The sequence below is a fragment of the Nannobrachium achirus genome (assembly GCF_963921795.1).
Source record: "Nannobrachium achirus genome assembly, chromosome: 21".
NCBI lineage: Eukaryota > Metazoa > Chordata > Actinopteri > Myctophiformes > Myctophidae > Nannobrachium > Nannobrachium achirus.
This window is the reverse complement of record NC_137828.1, coordinates 51908612-51926681: the sequence shown is the minus strand read 5'-3', so window position 1 is coordinate 51926681 and position 18070 is coordinate 51908612. Positions and strand designations below refer to the sequence as shown.

At 45.1% G+C, this 18070-nt stretch overlaps 1 protein-coding gene across 1 annotated transcript in view; it reads left to right on the top strand.

Annotated features, from left to right (window-relative positions):
* Positions 1 to 10478: 10478 nt before the first annotated feature.
* Positions 10479 to 18070, top strand: part of LOC308306795 (cadherin-6-like) — a gene marked incomplete at both ends in the record, with an annotated part of 56261 nt that continues 48669 nt past the window's right edge. The window contains 3 exons of the mRNA XM_080751837.1: positions 10479 to 10508; positions 11047 to 11113; positions 13783 to 14120. Coding sequence (XP_080607963.1) covers positions 10479 to 10508; positions 11047 to 11113; positions 13783 to 14120 — 435 coding nt within the window. The remainder of the gene's footprint in view (positions 10509 to 11046; positions 11114 to 13782; positions 14121 to 18070) is intronic.

The window sequence follows — 18070 nt, the reverse complement described above, 5'->3', positions numbered from 1 at the left end:
GTGCTGCGCCGTTTCCTCCGTAGGCCTCCGCTATTATTTTGAAGGGCCGGAAGGGGGTTATTTTGTTTTTTTGGATTATCACTTGACGGCAACGATTACGTCATCTGGTCACATGACAGTGTGAGCCCAGAAGAGAATCATGGCTGCGCCCAGCCCGAGTCTACAGTGTACAGTATGGAGACCACTCTTTGTATAAAAATGTCTCTTTTGAGTAAATGAAGTCTCTTTATGGGCCTCTCAATGGACTTACTATGGAGGACGTTCACTTCGCGTGCACGCCCGACGTGCGTTGTAAACAAATCGCGGACATTACCGATGCGGGCGCGACCGGAGCGACGTACATTAAGTAATTATACCTTAACTGTAAATACAGTAAGATTGACAGTCCTCACCGTCAACGGCACCATGATTTTAACCCTTTCAATGACGGTGAGGACTGTCAACGGCAGCAGAACTGTTAAGAAAACAAATGTTTAAGAATATAAGTGAAAATAGCCCATTTTCAAGCGACGCGTTGCGCGCTTATACATTAAATTTGCTGTTTTCACTAGTTTGGGTCCCCTAATTCTCTCACCCTTCCGCAGGCACACATTTATAACATACTGTATACTATTAAATGTCCATCAAATAGCGAAATGTGCAGATCCATAAAGTGTCACATCGCGACACATTTTGAGCTTCTTGATGTGCTTATTTTTGTTCTTTTTGGAAAATGAAACACTAAATTTTCTTTTTTGCCCAAAATAGGGAGGACAGAGTTAATGTGTTTAGAGAGGGTAGGTAGCCTGATCTCTCTTTCCAGATATACAGCGTCTTTTGTTCATTGACACAGCAGACAGCAGGAAAGCCACGTGTGAGGCAGGAGAAAAAGGCTTGTTACTATTAAACCGGGGAAGGGCATTGATGATAATCACACAGGGTCCATTTTGTCACACGCGGTGGGTGGGGGTGCGTGTACTGTCTATCAGCGAGTCCAACCTTGAAGGATGTCTTGAGCCCTTCGGGCCCTATTTAGGTGAGCTATGATGGAGCACGGTCTTACACAGTGGTTCTCAACCTTTTCAGGCCACGACCCTCAAAATAATCATATTTTAACAGTGGACCCCCCACCCTGACGAGCACTAAGAGTTGAGGCATTACATTTTGTATGACATGGTTCTATTATTAAAATAGCTGATCTACATGCTCGCAATGCCCTGTAGATTGGCTATTTTCAAAATTTCTGCCTCTATTATTTGACAATTTGGCCAATGTTTAATTTGTCATTTTAGAAGAATTAAAACGTCCTTAAATTGTCACTTTAGAAATGTGTGGATACCCTCTATAGAATGAATCTCTATGTTGGTTTGTTTACTGTTGAGAGAGAAAACAACATTGCACATTAATTTAATCATCTGGGGACCCAACAAAATAATTTGGGGACCCCCCTGGGGGTCCCAACCCACAGGTTGAGAACCACTGGTCTAACATGCAGTGGGGGTGTGTCCAGCTCCAATTTTGCTAGTTAAACTGAAAAGTTTGGCACAAAGCTAAAGGCTCAATTGCCTAAGGTAGCCTACCTACAGTAAGGTAATAATGCACCACCAATGCACCAGAGCACACCATAAAGATGAGCGCAAGTACATGGTATCACATCCTACTAGCAAGTACATGGAAATTAATGATGCTTGGCAAATCTGTCAGTTGTTGTAAACTAGCAATTACAATTGTGTTTCACTTCACAATTTGTGCCGGGTGCAAAATAGGGAGCAATATCATCAATGGGCACAATATTAGTTTTGCTTTTGTGTCAGCATTGCCCAGCAATCACATTGTGATTTTTCACGGTCCCTTGTGAATGAAAGATGGCAAATTACAAATTATTGTTGTTATTTCAGGGAATATTTTGATCAGTTTTGCATTCCATTCTGTTTTAATACCCGGCCCCCCTCTTTCCAATCACCAATTTCCCTGCCTTAATCTGCACGAGCTGTGCTTGTGTGAGTGTCTAGACAAGGTGACATTTTTTCTTTTCTTCCAAAGATCAATGTGTATTTGACATTAAACTGGGTCATGTCTATCTGTTCTGTTGCAATGTTAGGAGGACAGACACTTTTTTTTACATTGGTAACACGAAGATTACCTTGGCGAGGACACGATTTCACAATCGTATGTGAACCGGCATCAACCAAACGGACATTAATGAGAGGAACAAAAGCAGGAACAATCCACCTCAGTATTTGGGTCGGCTTGCACTGTTTTCCAATTCACTCGAGGGATTTGGTTGGAATTTTTTTGCCCACGAGCGGGCATAGCATGGACAGGTTCTCAGCCACTGTGTCCTCCTAACAAACCGGCGAGGCTAGGGGAGGGGAGGGGGGAGAGGCGAAGGGGTCGCGAAGCGGAGAGCGGATGAACAACCAGGGTGCTGACACCTTCACACGTTAGCAGCATTTAAGGGTCTCCTCTGTGGATTCTGTACCTGTAGCAATGACTCCTCCTCCTCCTCCTATACCCTCCTTGTGCTCTGCTCAGCCCCCAGCTAACATTCTCCACTCTCCACTCACTTTTAATTGCTCCCCCGGGGCTCTTTCCCTGCCTGCCTGGGTTGGTTGCTATGTGGAACTGTCTGGCGCGCCGGGTGCAATACCATGTTTTGTCGCGTCGCTCATATCCCTCGTTAGAGAAAACGGAGCGGGGAGGGCTTGGGGACGACAACACAAAAGCTAGAGCTGTCGTTCTCAAACTTTGGGTTTAGAGAACCCACAGTTCTGATTTTGTTTGTTTCGTCCCAGAATATTTTCTTCATGTCGCCACTGTCGGGCAGAAACCTCGTATCTCCAATTTTCAAATTTGTACGTTTCTTTCGCAAAGTAAAGCCTCGCTTCAGCATACAAGACTGTTGCACATAACTAGTGAAAATAGCCGATCTACAAGCACACAAAGCCTCGTGGTACGAGGCGTTGTGTGCTTGTAGATCTATCTTGTAGAGCTATTTTTAAAATGATAAATACAGATTTTCCACCCGACAACGACAGTAAACAATCTTATCTATATGCACGTTTCTAAAGTTTGAAAAAATACAAATACAATAAATTAAGAACTGATTCCGGTTCCTCAGTGGTTGTGGAATGTCTGTATTTTTTTTTTTTTTGTATATTGGTGGTTATCTTCCAGGTTTGACAATAGAGTTAAGGATTTGCAGTTTGTTCTTTCATGATATATTCTTTGCTTGGATTCTACCCCGGGCCTCCATGCCCATTGTGTGCTGCATGCGCCTGCTGAAAGAGGCCATTAGCTAGTGAGATCCAATATTATGTATCGACGAACACATTTGTGTGACTCCCCCCGTCTCTATCCTTGCAGTGCTCATGTTTGATTATAGCATCAATAGATACATTAAGAGCTAATTGTTATGACTCAAAATGTTATCCCTGGCAATTCTTTGAGCGTGTAATCACAAGGTATTTGATATTGCCACAAGACACATTAATCTTGCTTACCACAGCGAGTGGGCGCACACCACACGCACGCAGAAAGAAGCGTCTTGGACTCCTCATGCATAGAAGGAAGCATGAGGTCAGTCCGTTGTCTCCCCAGGTTGGCAGAGGGAGTGTAGCGCCCAGGATTACATTAGATAATTGACACCAGGTGATTTTCTTTTACCTGTGATAAGAGAGAGACAGAGATCCCTATTTAGACAAGCCATATGTGCATGTCATGGTCTAAAACACAGGCCGCATAATGTGTCTAGAGTGTGCCTGCATGAATTTTATGCATGTTACCTGGGCGATTCACTAGGAATAACATGTTCCTTCCACACGCTACGTCCTACAGGGAAAACTTCCCCCTGTCAGGCGACTCACTCCTCATGCATTGAAGGAAGCATGAGGTCAGTTCGGGGCTCTCCCCTGGTTTGCAGAGGGAGAGTAGCGCCCAGGATTACAGGTGACCTGTTAGCGCAAAAGAGCAAACGCTGTGCGTAAGATAGCATTGTGCCGTGGTTGCACCAGACAGATATACACATTAACTACTCATCTACTCTGCCCTTGCCAGCGATTCAGAGTGGTTTCAATAACATTTGAAAAATCATAGAATATTATTCTTCTTCACAAGACTCATAGGTTAGCAAAGAGCACCATCTAGCATAACAACTGAAAACACACGTCAAATGGCCTTTGGTGATGTGGGCTTTGAAGGAAAAGAATACGTCAAATTACAGCATTGACAGTCAACGAGTTAAGACAAAGATGCCCATGGTGCTAAATTGGCACAAGATCATTGGTATTTAGAGAACGTGGATGCTGAAAATGACACCTGCGTTGGTTGGAAAATAACAATGACAGTGACAGTTGCAGTGGGCGGAAGATAGGGTCCAGAGACAGTGCTCATTGTAAACATTCTCTCTTACCTGGGAGAATATAATTATGGTATCACTTTCTATTCATACACATTCATTATGACAATGATGCTCACACAAACAACTTCATTCACCTCTCTCTCTCTCTCTCTCTCTCTCTCTCTTTCTCTCTCTCTCTCTCTCTCTCTCTCTCTCTCTCTCTCCATGGCACTGTCATTGCCTGCAATGGTCATCTCCTTATACACACACACACACACGCACACTTGCGCACGCACGCGCGCGCACACACACACACACACACACACACACACACACACACACACACACACACACACACACACACACACACACACACACACACACACACATGCAAACAGCACCGAGCTAGGCCAGCATTTTTCCCCCCTCCCGGCTAAAGGGTTCACTTGAAGCACCATGCCATTCAGAATCCTCTGTCTGTCACATTTGACATGGCAAAGAACTTAAATAAATGCATACAGCTTCAGGCACAGTGGAGTTACTCTGCCAGCAGTGGTCTTGTCAAATGAGTCAATGGGGCAAGCGAGCCTTATCCGAAGAGGGGAAGAAGCCCAAGGGCCCTGTCCATGCAGTGAATGCTATACTGCATTCGTTTTTCTACAATGACATTAGGAAGAAGTCTATTGGAAACGAAGAGTTGGTTAAGGGACCCCCCTCAAGAGACCAGCTGGTATTTTCAACCACCGTCAAGGCTGAGTCCCGTGTGGCCCTGGCAAGAGTCAATTAAGGAAATTCAGAAAGTTGGAAGTGCAGTGGAAGCTGCTGTGGAGAGAGCAGGGAAAAGCGTGAATAGGTCAAAACCTGGTTCATGGCTGGACCCTGTTTGAAACACTGGAATGATTTTAATTTGAAACGATTGATACAAGCTGGTGACACTTGGACGGTGTAGTCTGTCTGGGCAGTGGTCCATAAGTTTGTTGAACTTTGTGAACTAGATTATAAATAACGATTCCAACCCTGTCGGTTTGCAACTCGATCTTTGATGTAAAAAAAAAAGTATTGTATTTGTTATAAAAATGGCATTCACATGTTATGCTTGCTACATTTTGCACGCTATCTAGCTACATAAAATAAATCACACCTAGTTTGAAGTGAGCAGTGTAATTTATGAGTTAATTTCATTAAGTGTTGCGAAACTTGGCCAATGTGACCCTGGGCGTACATTCGTACAAAAACTTGAACTTGAACGCTTTTCTCCAAGATGTAGACCAGATGTAGGCCACGCTTTGCGTCCCGGACAAAGCCAGTTCAAAAAAGAAATAAAACGTCTCACTCTGGGGAACGGGAACCTCACAAGCCTCGCTGTCGGCACGTCGGCCATGTTGGACAAGTGATATGTGGCCAAGCAACCATCTGGCCATGCAGCCATCTGACCAATGGTGCAACTTTACCAGTTAGTCACCCAGTGACTCAGAGACATTACAGTTTTTCACGATTGTTAACACACAAAAATCTAAAATTCGGCACAATTTTCACAACCTTCACTTCATGTACCTATAGCTTGACCTGATTTGGCACTACTTCACACTCGCTTTTCATGCATTAGCAGTGATGTTACTAGGTTTTCAATGTAATGGGTCCCGGGACCCACAGGTGGTCATTCAAATGGGTCCCAGAAAAGTTTTATGAGTCCTCAATACAATGTTTTCGAGCGCTGTGAGCTTGTAGATCGGCTATTTTCAAAATGTTTGCCTATTTCTTATATTTATTTTACAATTTGGCTAATGTTTGAACTACTAAAACTACTAAAACATGTGCCCCTAATGAATTCGGGCGCGCAAAATGGCGTCGGACGTCGGTGGAATCAAAACATTGACGTTTCTATCGCCTGTTTAAGACTTTTTACGTGGATTTTATTTGTGTTAACGTAGGGTAAAGTAGGATGCTTTCACCCATGAACAATGGTGGTGTCTGTGGAATTTTAAAATGTTTTTCTTTTACCGCGACCCGGTAAATTATTTTAACATGGACTCCAATGGAGGCGCATCCCCGGGACCCCAGGACCATGACATGAAGGAGTCCCTGGGCGACTTGAATGAGTTTTTGATGCGGGATGCGCAAGTAATGACATCACTGCATTAGACTCAGATTGTCTTTCTTTACACTCCAATTTTTGGTTGGTGCACACACTTCTCACGTCAAATCTCAAAGCATCAACCTATAGAGAGACAGCCGCTGGCCGCCGCGTCCACGTCCATGGACGCGACCGTGGACGCGTCCATGGACGCGGCCGCGAAAAAAACGTCCGTGGACGCGAGGCCGCGTCCACGGACGCAAACGGCCGGCCGTCCCGGCCGTGGACGCGACCGTGGACGCGGCCGTGGACGCAGACGGCCGGGGACGCGGCCGTGGACGCGGCCGTGGACGAGGCCGCGGCCGTGGACGCAAACGGCCGGCCGTGGACGCAAACGGCCGGCCGTGGACGGGTCCATGGACGAGGTCGCGAAAAAAAGGCAGCGAAAAAGAAAAAAAAAGGTGTCTATTGTATGTATTTTTTGATGGAGAATTCAAATATGACCTTCTTTTTTGCATAGGACAACTCTAACCTGCATCAATTGGTATTTTATAATTGCCAATTGTACCCTATCCATCTAAAAAACAAATTGGATGTCTATTGTATGTATTTTTTGATGGAGAATTCAAATATTACCTTCTTTTTGGGATAGGACAACTCTAACCTGCATCAATTGGTATTTTATAATTGCCAATTGTACCCTATCCATCTCAAAAACAAATTGGATGTCTATTGTATGTATTTTTTGATGGGGAATTCAAATGGCAATTATAAAATACCAATTGATGCAGGTTAGAGTTGTCCTATGCAAAAAAGAAGGTCATATTTGAAATCTCCATCAAAAAATACATACAATAGCCACCTTTTTTTTTCTTTTTCGCTGCCTTTTTTTCGCGGCCTCGTCCATGGACCCGTCCACGGCCGGCCGTTTGCGTCCACGGCCGGCCGTTTGCGTCCACGGCCGCGGCCTCGTCCACGGCCGCGTCCCCGGCCGTCTGCGTCCACGGCCGCGTCCACGGCCGGGACGGCCGGCCGTTTGCGTCCGTGGACGCGCCCTCGCGTCCACGGACGTTTTTTTCGCGGCCGCGTCCATGGACGCGTCCACGGCCGCGTCCATGGACGTGGACGCGGCGGCCAACGGCTCTTGCTGAACCTATAACACACGGATGTCAATTACAATTCACCTTGTTGTCGAAACACTATACACAATGTTCAGTTGTTTCACACACTTCTCAGGTAAAATCTCAAAGTATCAACACACAACTATTCAAAACTCTACACATTCAAGTCTGATGTCAATTACACACGCACCTTGTTGTCTAAACACACACAATGTTCAGTTGTGCATTGAGACAGGAACCAGAGGCAGATATGGGCACAAAATACAAAAATGATTTGAAATTGTCACTAGGATAGTATCTTGGTGACACTATCCTGGTCAATATTAGACCAAGTACTACCAAGTATTTAGATTTTTTTCAAAATACTTTTTTATATTTTGTGCCCATCTCTGACCGGAGGCATGATGCCTAAATCTACTGTAAATTATGTACGCAAATAAAACTTTTTGGATGTATATTTGTGTGCTGCTTTATGTTTGACTGTATAAAAAAAGTAGGCCAACACTGTAATTTTACAAAAGGAGAAATAGCTCATTCTCTAGAGTCAATGTCATTCATATGGTGTGTTCCAATTCAATGGCGTGTTTTCAATTTTGCACTCCAGTGTGCTGTAAATGCTTGGTAGTGTGCAGCAAATGCTTAGTTGTGTGTACTGAATGAATGGTATGTGTCATTTGAAAATATGGCGTGTGTACCAAATGAAAACACAAGTCCATTTTGTGAACACAGTTAAGTGATTTGATGGCAAAGTGATCATCTTGGGAAAGGAGTGTGAGGTTTAGCATTTTGTGTGTGAGGTTTTCAGTTTTGTGTGTGCAGTTTTGAAAAAGCCGTTAGTGTAGTGAAAAACGTGTGTTAACAATCGTGAAAAACTGTAACGTTCGTTGCGCTGACTTCCGCCAGACAAAAATGAAAGCGAAAGAGAAAAAACATTAGTCATCTCATCAGGTTAAAGAATTTCCCCTCACCGTGAGTGAGCTGTGTTTCAACATTCGGGAAAAGTCCAGCGCGGCAACGCGGTCGGCGAGACGATTTCTCCATGGGCTTTATTAAAGCATGCAAGGCTGACAAGTCCATCTCACTTTGCTCTACTTTTTCTCTATCAGCAGTGAACACCGTTGACCTTTTCTGTTTCTTCGTTTATTTTTCGCCTCTAGAGAGCCCAGGCAGAGGACACATGCAAAGTGACCGGATTTCAGGGCAAGAGAAGCCCCACAGTGATAATGCATATCAGCTCTGCACCCTTGCAAGGCAGGCAAAGAAGCACTAGGTGGCTTTAGTGGGCATTGGGGGAAGGGGGGCATCATAAACTGCAAGGCTCAGGAGAAGGGAGAAATAGGGGACCTAACACCAGGGGCGTCAATGTGGTATGGCAGAAGTATGCAGCTGCCATACCCTGGGTCTAAGGAGGAAAACAAAAGTTACTTTTAAATATAAATCCATGAATGTCTCTTTGTCTATCTGTGCTGGTTATTATGTTGTTAAATTACAATGAAATAACTACATGCAACATTTTACAAAAAGGTCACTTTAACAAGGAATTATAATTATATCCTCCACACTTGTATTCTCCCCATCTTGACAAAATGGTATATGCACAGGTGCACTGCATTATTGTTAACTGTGGCACGTTTACTAACATGCCAAGTTTAGCTGCACTTGAACAACCGTTCCAGGCTGCCATATCCAGCCCAAGAAACCGTAGAAACCCCGGGGAAAAAACAGTCAAAACCCGATTTTCGACTCCCATCTTTGCCATACCCTAGCTTTTGCTGAACTGACACCAATGCCTAACACCTACGGCAGCTTTACCTCACCCCCCATTTGCAATTTGCCTCATAAGGGGAAAGCGGGGGGGAAGCCACACCTCTAGATGGCTAACAGTATAATGGATGGACCAGACTCCCAGCAGTGTGACTGCTGACGATGCTCTGACAGGACATCTTTACCTCTCCTTGTACTGTTCCCTTATGTTCCCTTCAGTGGTGTAAAGTAACTAAGTAGATTTACTTAAGTACTGTACTTAAGTACAATTTTGAGGTATTTTTACTTTATTTCAGTATTTCCAGTTTTCACTACTTTTACTTCTATTACTTCTACTCCACTACATCTCGGATCCAAATATTGTACTTTTACACCACTATAATTATTTGAAAACTTTAGTTACTAGTTACTTGCAGATATACATTTTTATATTAATGTATAAACATACATTAATCCACTTTATCCCTATTTTATTCCTTTGAATTTTGAAAACGCACCGCGATGCGACACTTTGTGAGCTTGTAGATCTGCTATTTCCAAATATTTTGTACTTTTACTCCCCCCCCCCCCCCCCCCCCCACCTCAACCTTCCCCGTCATCTCCTCCTACTTTAGTTTCTCCGTTCGTTTTGTATTTATCATTTAAAAAACGATTTAAACTAGTGAAAACAGCCGATCTACAAGCACACAACGCCTCGCGGTGCGAGGCGTTGTGTGCTTGTAGATCTGCTGTTTTCACTAGTCTTGTGCGACAGTCTTGTATGATGAAGCAGGGCTTTACTTTATGAAAAAACATACACATTTGAAACTTGGAGATACGAGGTTTCTGCCCCCAGTGACGATATACGTACTTGATTCAGTCTTTTTTTTCACTCACTATCAAATGTCTTTGCCAAAAAATAGCCGATCTACAACCTCTGCGACGCGTTGTGAGCTTGTAGTAAATCACGGTTTCTTTTGTCACAATCGTCGTGATATGACATTTTCATATCGTCCCATCCCTACACCCGACCACAGCCCTTCCTCCAATTCCTCGTCTTCTTTCCATCCCTACCTTCCCAACTGTCATCTTTACGCGAATCCCCCCCCCCCCCCACGTTGTTCTACTTCTGTGTCCCAATGCTCGTCCCCCCCCCCCCCCCCCACCCCACCCCAATGTCCCTAGGGGAGTTGGAAAAGTTAACCAGACTTGTTTATGCACAATGAGGGAACTTCTCTGCTCCTGTCTGAGAGTATGCGATAGCAGACATGGTGGGATGTGTGTGTGTGTGTGTGTGTGTGTGTGTGTTTGCACTCCCTAGTGGGTCTCTTTGGTTCATAAGACTCCGGGCCAGCGTCGGTGGCCTGGATATCGGTCCAGACGGGGAAAAGGAATAATAATAAGAACAGGGGAGAGTGGGAAAAAAGGAGATTGCTGGCCTTCTTTTTCCCTTCTTTTATTTTCTTTTGTTCTCCTGAACCCCCCTCCCCCCCAGAACCTACTACTCTTTGTATTATTCCTTGTTCCATTTTTGCCATGTTTTCCAATTTTGTCAACATTGGTCCCTCCCTCGGTCAGAGAGTCAGAGAGATAGAGAGGGAGAGAGAATGTTCAAAGCAGTTGCCCTCAAAACCACTCCTCATTATGTGGCGCAGAACGGCAGCAGACCTCCAAGCTCGCAACAGTTGCATCTGCAACGAGCTGTGAGCTTACACTGTATGTCGGCTGTTCTCTTGCGATGCCGTTGCGGGGGTGAAGTATATTTGTGGAACGTCTCTTCACACTCACAGTCACAGTCGCCAGCCAACACAGAGAGGAGGTTGAATGAACTGAAAGCTCTGCTCCCCAAATCAACAGGTTTGGGCATATTTTTAACCTGACTCCGCCAGATGGTGGCAGCATTGAGTGATGCTGCACTACCATCTGGACTCGCTCAGAGACAGTTGCTTCCACCGCAAAGCGCTGGTTCGCACCAATCAGTGGCAGCTACGGGCGGGCTATATTACCTCTATGGACGGGCTCTGAGCGAGACTGGGTGTAACGTCATCGAGAATCGCCTGTTTTTTGTTGTCGCCTGTGGACCCTTTTCACATTGGATATTTTGACAGGCGAATGCAGCTGAAGGTAATCCTTTGATGCGAAGATTTGCATGACAAAAACTGCAAAAATCTCCAATCTCCATGATATCTTTATCTTTTTAACTGCTAACATGAAAACAAGTGTAGTCTTTCCGTTGTTTACTTTTCCTGCCGGCGCAGTCATGCAGACAGGCCAATATGAGTGGTTGGAGTTGGCACTCCCAGACTGTGATAGACAGACAGCCCCATCCAATCACCTGCTAAATAAAAAATGTCCCGCCTCCTACATCGGTAGTTCAGCATCACTCAATGCTGCCACCATCTGGTGGAGTCAGGTTAGGATATTTTGGGAACTGAATGATTATATGAAACAGGCAGGTGCAGTCTCAATGTTGGTAAACAAGAATCTGTCTATATACCCTGCTGGACGGCATCAGTGTCGTGGCCACTGTGTGTGCGCCATTTGGCTTTTTGATTTGTCTCCATGCTGTCAAGTGTCCACAGCGTGTGGGGAAGGGAAAGTGTAGTTCATAACTGTGAAAACTCGATAATAACACCAACAAAACCGGATAAAACCAGAATACCGGGCACACGCGTCCGCCCGCCCGTCAATGACTTCCCGCGGGCCTGATGCAAGGCACCAACCTGCTTACCGGGAGCAACTAGGGATTCAGAGTCTTGCTCATGGACTCTTCCACACTAAAGGTGGTTGCACACTGCACTGCGTGTTTTCGTTGCGTTTTGGAAATCCGAAAGCCGTAGGCCAGGGAGAGAGAGAGGAAAGAGAGAGAGAGCAAGTGACTCAGTGTGACAGCTGCGAAAATCAGAAAAAAATCAACCCTGGTCCGAAAATAAATAGGAAACGGGCGGCAGTGTGCAAACGTGATTGACATAACGTGAGGTTGATTTTTTTATTCAAGCACTCCGAAATTCACTCCGATATTCGGCCCGAAAAACGCAGCAGTGTGCAAAGACCTTAACTCTGTGGGAGCCCGGGATTGAACTGGGAACCCTTCGGGAACCCTCCGTGTTCTAAGATGGCAACTCTACCCCTGAGCCACTGCCGCTAGATACTAGTGCTTAAATGACAGCGCAAGGAGACAAACAGAGAGAGATATCCTTTGCTCCAAGTGGGGGCTTTGTCATCTTTGTGTGGTTTGCAAGCACACTATCTTTACATTCATCTTAAGGTAATACATTTATAAAAATAAAAAAACTAGTCTTAACATTTTGTTAAGAGTCGCTCCACCACAGGTGGGCCTAGTGGCTCTGATAACTCGGTGTGTGTAGGCAGATCATTTAACGAGATACTATGGGCTGCCGCGTGCATATAGGGCCCTCTGCTTGCATCAGATGTTGACTCTGTGATGCCATTAATGCAGATAACGAAGCTGTGCTCTGCATGCTGTACAATCTGCTGGGGGACCCCTAATCTGTTTCTGTATATTTATCGTGTTGGCAAACATCCGCGCTGCCAATCGCACGTTGCGTGGATCCATTCATAACCATGCCGGATAACAGTTCCCAACATGTAGCTTATCGTTGTTGTCGGGTGGAAAAAACATTCATTTTGTATACATCATTTAAAAAAACATTTAAAATAGTGAAAATAGCTGATCTACAAGCGCACAACGCCTCGCACAGTGAGGCGTTGTGTGCTTGTAGATCAGCATTTTCACTAGTTTTGTCTTGTATGATGAAGCAGGGCTTTACTTTATGAAAAAATACCCAAATTTGAAACTTGGAGATACAAGGTTTCTGCCCGACAGTGACGTTGTAATTTGGGTGCGCATGTGTGTGTGTGTGTGTGTGTGTGCATGCTGCTGCTGCACACCGACATGCAAGCAAGAGAGATCATCAATCAATGTGCATGCATGTGTGTCTGCCACCAGTAGGTGTTGCTATAGCGTGGACCGGGGACACCAGACGATCAGTGCGTACAGTAACAACATGCTCCATCTATTTCCCAATTAGTGACCATGTCTTGCCTGTGTGTGTGTGTGTGTGTGTGTGTGTGTGTGTGTGTGTGTGTGTGTGTGTGTGTGTGTGCGTGTGCGTGTGCGTGTGTGTGTGCGCTTGTGTGTGTGCACTGAGTGAAATACTTACTGTATCGTGAAGACCATTATGCCATTATTTTGTGAATGTGACCTTGACTGCACCTTTATTGTTTGTGTCCTCATATGCTCCCCTCTATGTGGACATGACTAAACTGTGAAAATGTGTGTATTGTGTGTTTCAGGTGCTGTTGGCTTGGCTAATGGAATACTGGCGATTCTTCTCGTTACTTTAACCACAACCACAGAAATGAAGCATGAAGACTGACCTGACACTCTGACCAAAGTACCTGCAGCACCATCAGTAGTGGACTCTGACCTGATACTGAGACACAAGAACCACCACCAAAGTACCAAAGCATAGGACCTGACCAAAAACTCTCGACCGCCACAGAGGAGGAGGAGAACAAGGGAGGCTACGTGGTCCGCATGGCCACTACGGCTAAAGGGACGACGTGCCTGTTGCTGGCGCTGTGGATGTGGACCCAACTCAGCTCCTCGGCGGGTGAGGGGCTGAGGGCCCCGCGAAGGACTATAAGGGGGCAGCGGGGGCCCTCAGTGGGGCTCACGGACCAGGACACCGATAGGGGGCAGCGGGGGCCCTCAGTGGGGCTCACAGACCAGGACACAGATGGCTCGCTGCCGCTCAGACGAACCAAACGAGGCTGGATGTGGAATCAGTTCTACCTGCTGGAGGAGTTCACTGGGGCACAAATGCAGTATATCGGAAAGGTAGGTCTCTCTCTCTCTCTCTCTCTCTCTTTCTTTTTCTCTATCTCTTTCTCTATCTCTCTCTATCTCTTCCCCGGCCTCTTCAGGAGGGATTATTCCCGCTCTTTTGTCTGTTTATCTCTCTTGCCCTTGCTCTTTGTTGCTGCTGCTCCTCCCACTCTTTCTGACTCCTGATTCTCCCCCCTCTCTCTCTCTCTCTCTCTCTCTCTCTCTCTCTCTCTCTCCATTCACCGTTGTTTCCTACCTACTAGAACATTATTCTTTGTTTAGTATGTTTCTCCCTCTTCAATGAAAGGAACAGACATTTTTCACAAGATAACAGAGCAGCGATGTGTTTTTTTTATGCAAACATTTGAAAAGTTGCTATTGTACGTGAAAATAAATGCGTGGGGAACAAACTGCTTCCTTAAATACCGTCTTCTCAATACATATTTATGAGGGAGGTTTTATTCTACCAACAAAATATGTATTTTTCCCGAAAATCAATCGAGAGGAAGTAGATGAAAATAAATGATAATCCTTCAGATGCTGCCTCATTTGCATACTTCAATGGCACAACGCATAACAAAAAAACGTGTCGAGTTAAACTCTGACGATTAAAATATGGGAATAAAGAAGCTTAAAGTTCACCCGTGGTCCGCAAACAAAAAGTGACGTCCTTAAATATGTTTTAGTGCAAGGGTCTTCAACAGGGGGTCCGGGATCCCTAGGGGGTCCTCAAAGTTACTACAGGGGGTCCTCCAAAACATTTTTCTCTTTTTTTATATTAACCGTTTGAACCCTAGCGTCCATATTCGGAGAACTCTAGCCTCTCTAAGAGGTTTGGTGTAGAGGGGGAAAAGAGCAGACTAAGTACAGAGTCAAAGGTTAAGTGTATTAAGTATTGACGGTTCAAGTGGATAAATATCTGAAAACACAAATTGACATGAATCCAAAATACACTGATGATCGTGCTGTCAAACAATGAAACTATGGAATCTATGAAAAGGTTGTGGGGGTTCCCTGCTTCATCTCTCTCTCAACTATAAGGGGTCCTTGGCCTGAAAACGTTGAAGACCCCTGGATTATGAGATAACATAACGTGACTTTTTTCTATTCAAGCTATAAGCGGTATAAAGCCAGTGTTAACATGGTGGACTTCCTCCATTAAACCATCTACCCTGACCCTTCCGCAGGCTGTAGAGTTACAGTCCAGTGTATTTTTCCACTAACCGCCAGCTGTGTAGCAATTTGGACCACGTCCATTCCACTTACATCAAGGCACCCTAAAGAGGGCCTGCGGAGCCCTGTGATGAACACAACAAACAAACCTTCTGCGGGGGTATTATTTTGTTCGACAAAATGAAAAACAACAATGTCGACCCAGATAACGCTGGCAGGGGAGAGTATAGCGGCGAGGCAAAAGAGAGGGGTTGTGGTGGCGGGGGCAAAAAACAATGTGCTTCGCAGCAGCGCAGCCGGGGATGGAAGAAGTCAACTCATGTGTCTCCTCTCCGTGCTCTGCGTACGGTAATCGAGGAGACAGTGAAGGCATCCTGGCAAGGCAAGGTCAGGGCGGCTGAGGAGGGAGGGGGAAGAAAGGCAGTTCTGTGTTGTGTGCGTGGGGGGTGGGGGTGAGGGTGGGGACGGGCCGGGTGCTTTGCATTCCTTGCGGTGTGTGTGTGTGTGTGTGTGTGTGTGTGTGTGTGTGTGTGTGTGTGTGTGTGTGTGTGGTATTAGGCGGATAGAATCATCCGCCCAAATGAGATTCCCCTCCCCGCAACAACATGCGTGCGTCCTCCCCGAGCGGGGTTTGACTTTCAGCCTCTCTCTCTACCCCCCCCAAACCACCCTGATCACCATGCACACTCCCAGCCCGTGGTGTAAAGTAACCGAGTGCGTTTACTCAAGTACTGTACTGTACGCACGGTTTAGAGGTATTTTTGTACTTTACTGGAGTATTTCCAATACTTTTACTTCTACTGCACTACATCTCAGATCCAAATATTGTACTTTTTGCTCCACTACATTTATCTGACTTTAGTTACGTTGCAGATATAAATTATAATATTATAAAACATACATAAACTACTTCATCCCTATTTTATACCTTGACCATTTGTGAATAGCCGATCTACAAGCTTGTACATCTGCTATTTTCAAACATTTTGTCATTTTACTTTTGGTACTTTGGTACATTTTGATGACAACATTTTCATACTTTTATTTTGAATTCCAGACTTCTACTTGTAACAGAGTATTTCTATATTGCAGTATAGATACTTTTACCTAAGTGGAATATGTGAGTACCTTTTTTCCACCATTGCTCTCTACCCCCCACCCTGTGCCTCCCTCCTTCCCTCCCCCTTTTCTGGCACATAAAAGGATTACAATCGCTCGCTATAGGGCGTGTGGTCGGGGACAGAAAATATAGGGGCGGGAAAAAAAAGTGAGCAAAAGAAAAACGGAAAAACAAACCTAAAAAAAGTAAAAAAAGAGAGAGAGAGTGAGAAAGAGAGAGAGAGAGAAATTACATGATCAAACCGCTTCGTCTCCGGCGGTGGATGATCGCTGACTGATGTTGCGGCTCGTTCCTTCTTAAAGTCGTACAAGGACTAATAGAGAGGAGAATGGATTATCAGGGCGGCGTGCACTTAACTGAGAGTGACCCCATTTCGAGCTGGGAGGGAGGTGATGCCCACGGAGCCCTTTCTCCAGAAGACACCATTAAAGCATCAACCGTTGACCACCGTATACTTAATCATGACTCTGAGAGCGATCGCTCTGCCTGTGAGTGACCCCCCCCCCCCCCCCCACACACACACACACACACACATCTTTTTCCCCTCTGCATGGATACCAGCTCTCTCTCCACTAGTCAGTTGCCACACAGGATTGCCAGCGTGTTGATCTTAATCGGACTGCAATTAGCCTACTGTCTGTTAATTTTGCGATAAAGTGCACGTGATGAATGGAGCCCTGAGGGGGGAATGAATAGCTTTATGGAGCACATGGGCAGCCTGTCTGCATCTGTGTCCTCAGGTTGGAGACAGTCTCTAAATTATGAAACCCAGGGAGGAGCAAAAGAGAAAGAAGAAGATTGTCACCGAAGAGAAAAGCCGTTGTTATTGTGACATTGTGACAAACGAGCACACAGGTGTGGAAAAATGGAATTATTGTTATTATTAAAAAAGGGCGCCACTCATGACTTGGTAGTACAAGGTAGAATGATGAAAACAAAGTCAAATCGCAACAATCCGCCCCCTTGTAATTTAGATATAAACTGAATTCTCTCGGTTGCTTCTGTTTTCTTTTAGTTTTTCTTCTCCAAGCTACACAAGTATTAAACTGGGATACACGGCTAACAAATGAAATTGCATTCTTTTCAAGGGCGGCGGAAACAAAAGCGAGGGGAGGAAGCAAGGAGGAAGCATTAAGGCAGGAGCGATATAGAGACGGAAGGCGAGTGGCTGGCAGAGAGCCAGTGCTGGCTGAGGGAGCACATGGCTTGTTGTTTGTCTCCTAATATCAGTGTTTTGGCCAGTGATTATCCCATTATACTTTAGCTTTTGAAAAATAGCAGATATACAAGCGCACAAGATGTAAGCTTGTAGATCTGCTATGTTTGATACATGTTAGCTGTTAATGATGACGTTGCCAGAGATGCTGGTCCCTGATTGTCTTCAACAAGAGGAGACAGACATACATATAGTACATACCCAGACGATTTCCTTGCTATTTTTATGACCTTCTCTGACTTTGAAGTTTAAATCTACCCAATTCTGCTTTTCAAAGGGAATGGAGTCGTTTCTTGCCATTTGCGGGTTTCTGCAAAAATACGCTATATATGGTAAAAAAAAGAAAGAAAATTACCCCCCCCCCTTCGTGGGGACCAAAAGTCTGTATGTTTGTGTGTGTGTGTGTGTGTGTGTGTGTGTGTGTGTGTGTGTGTGTGTGTGTGTGTGTGTGTG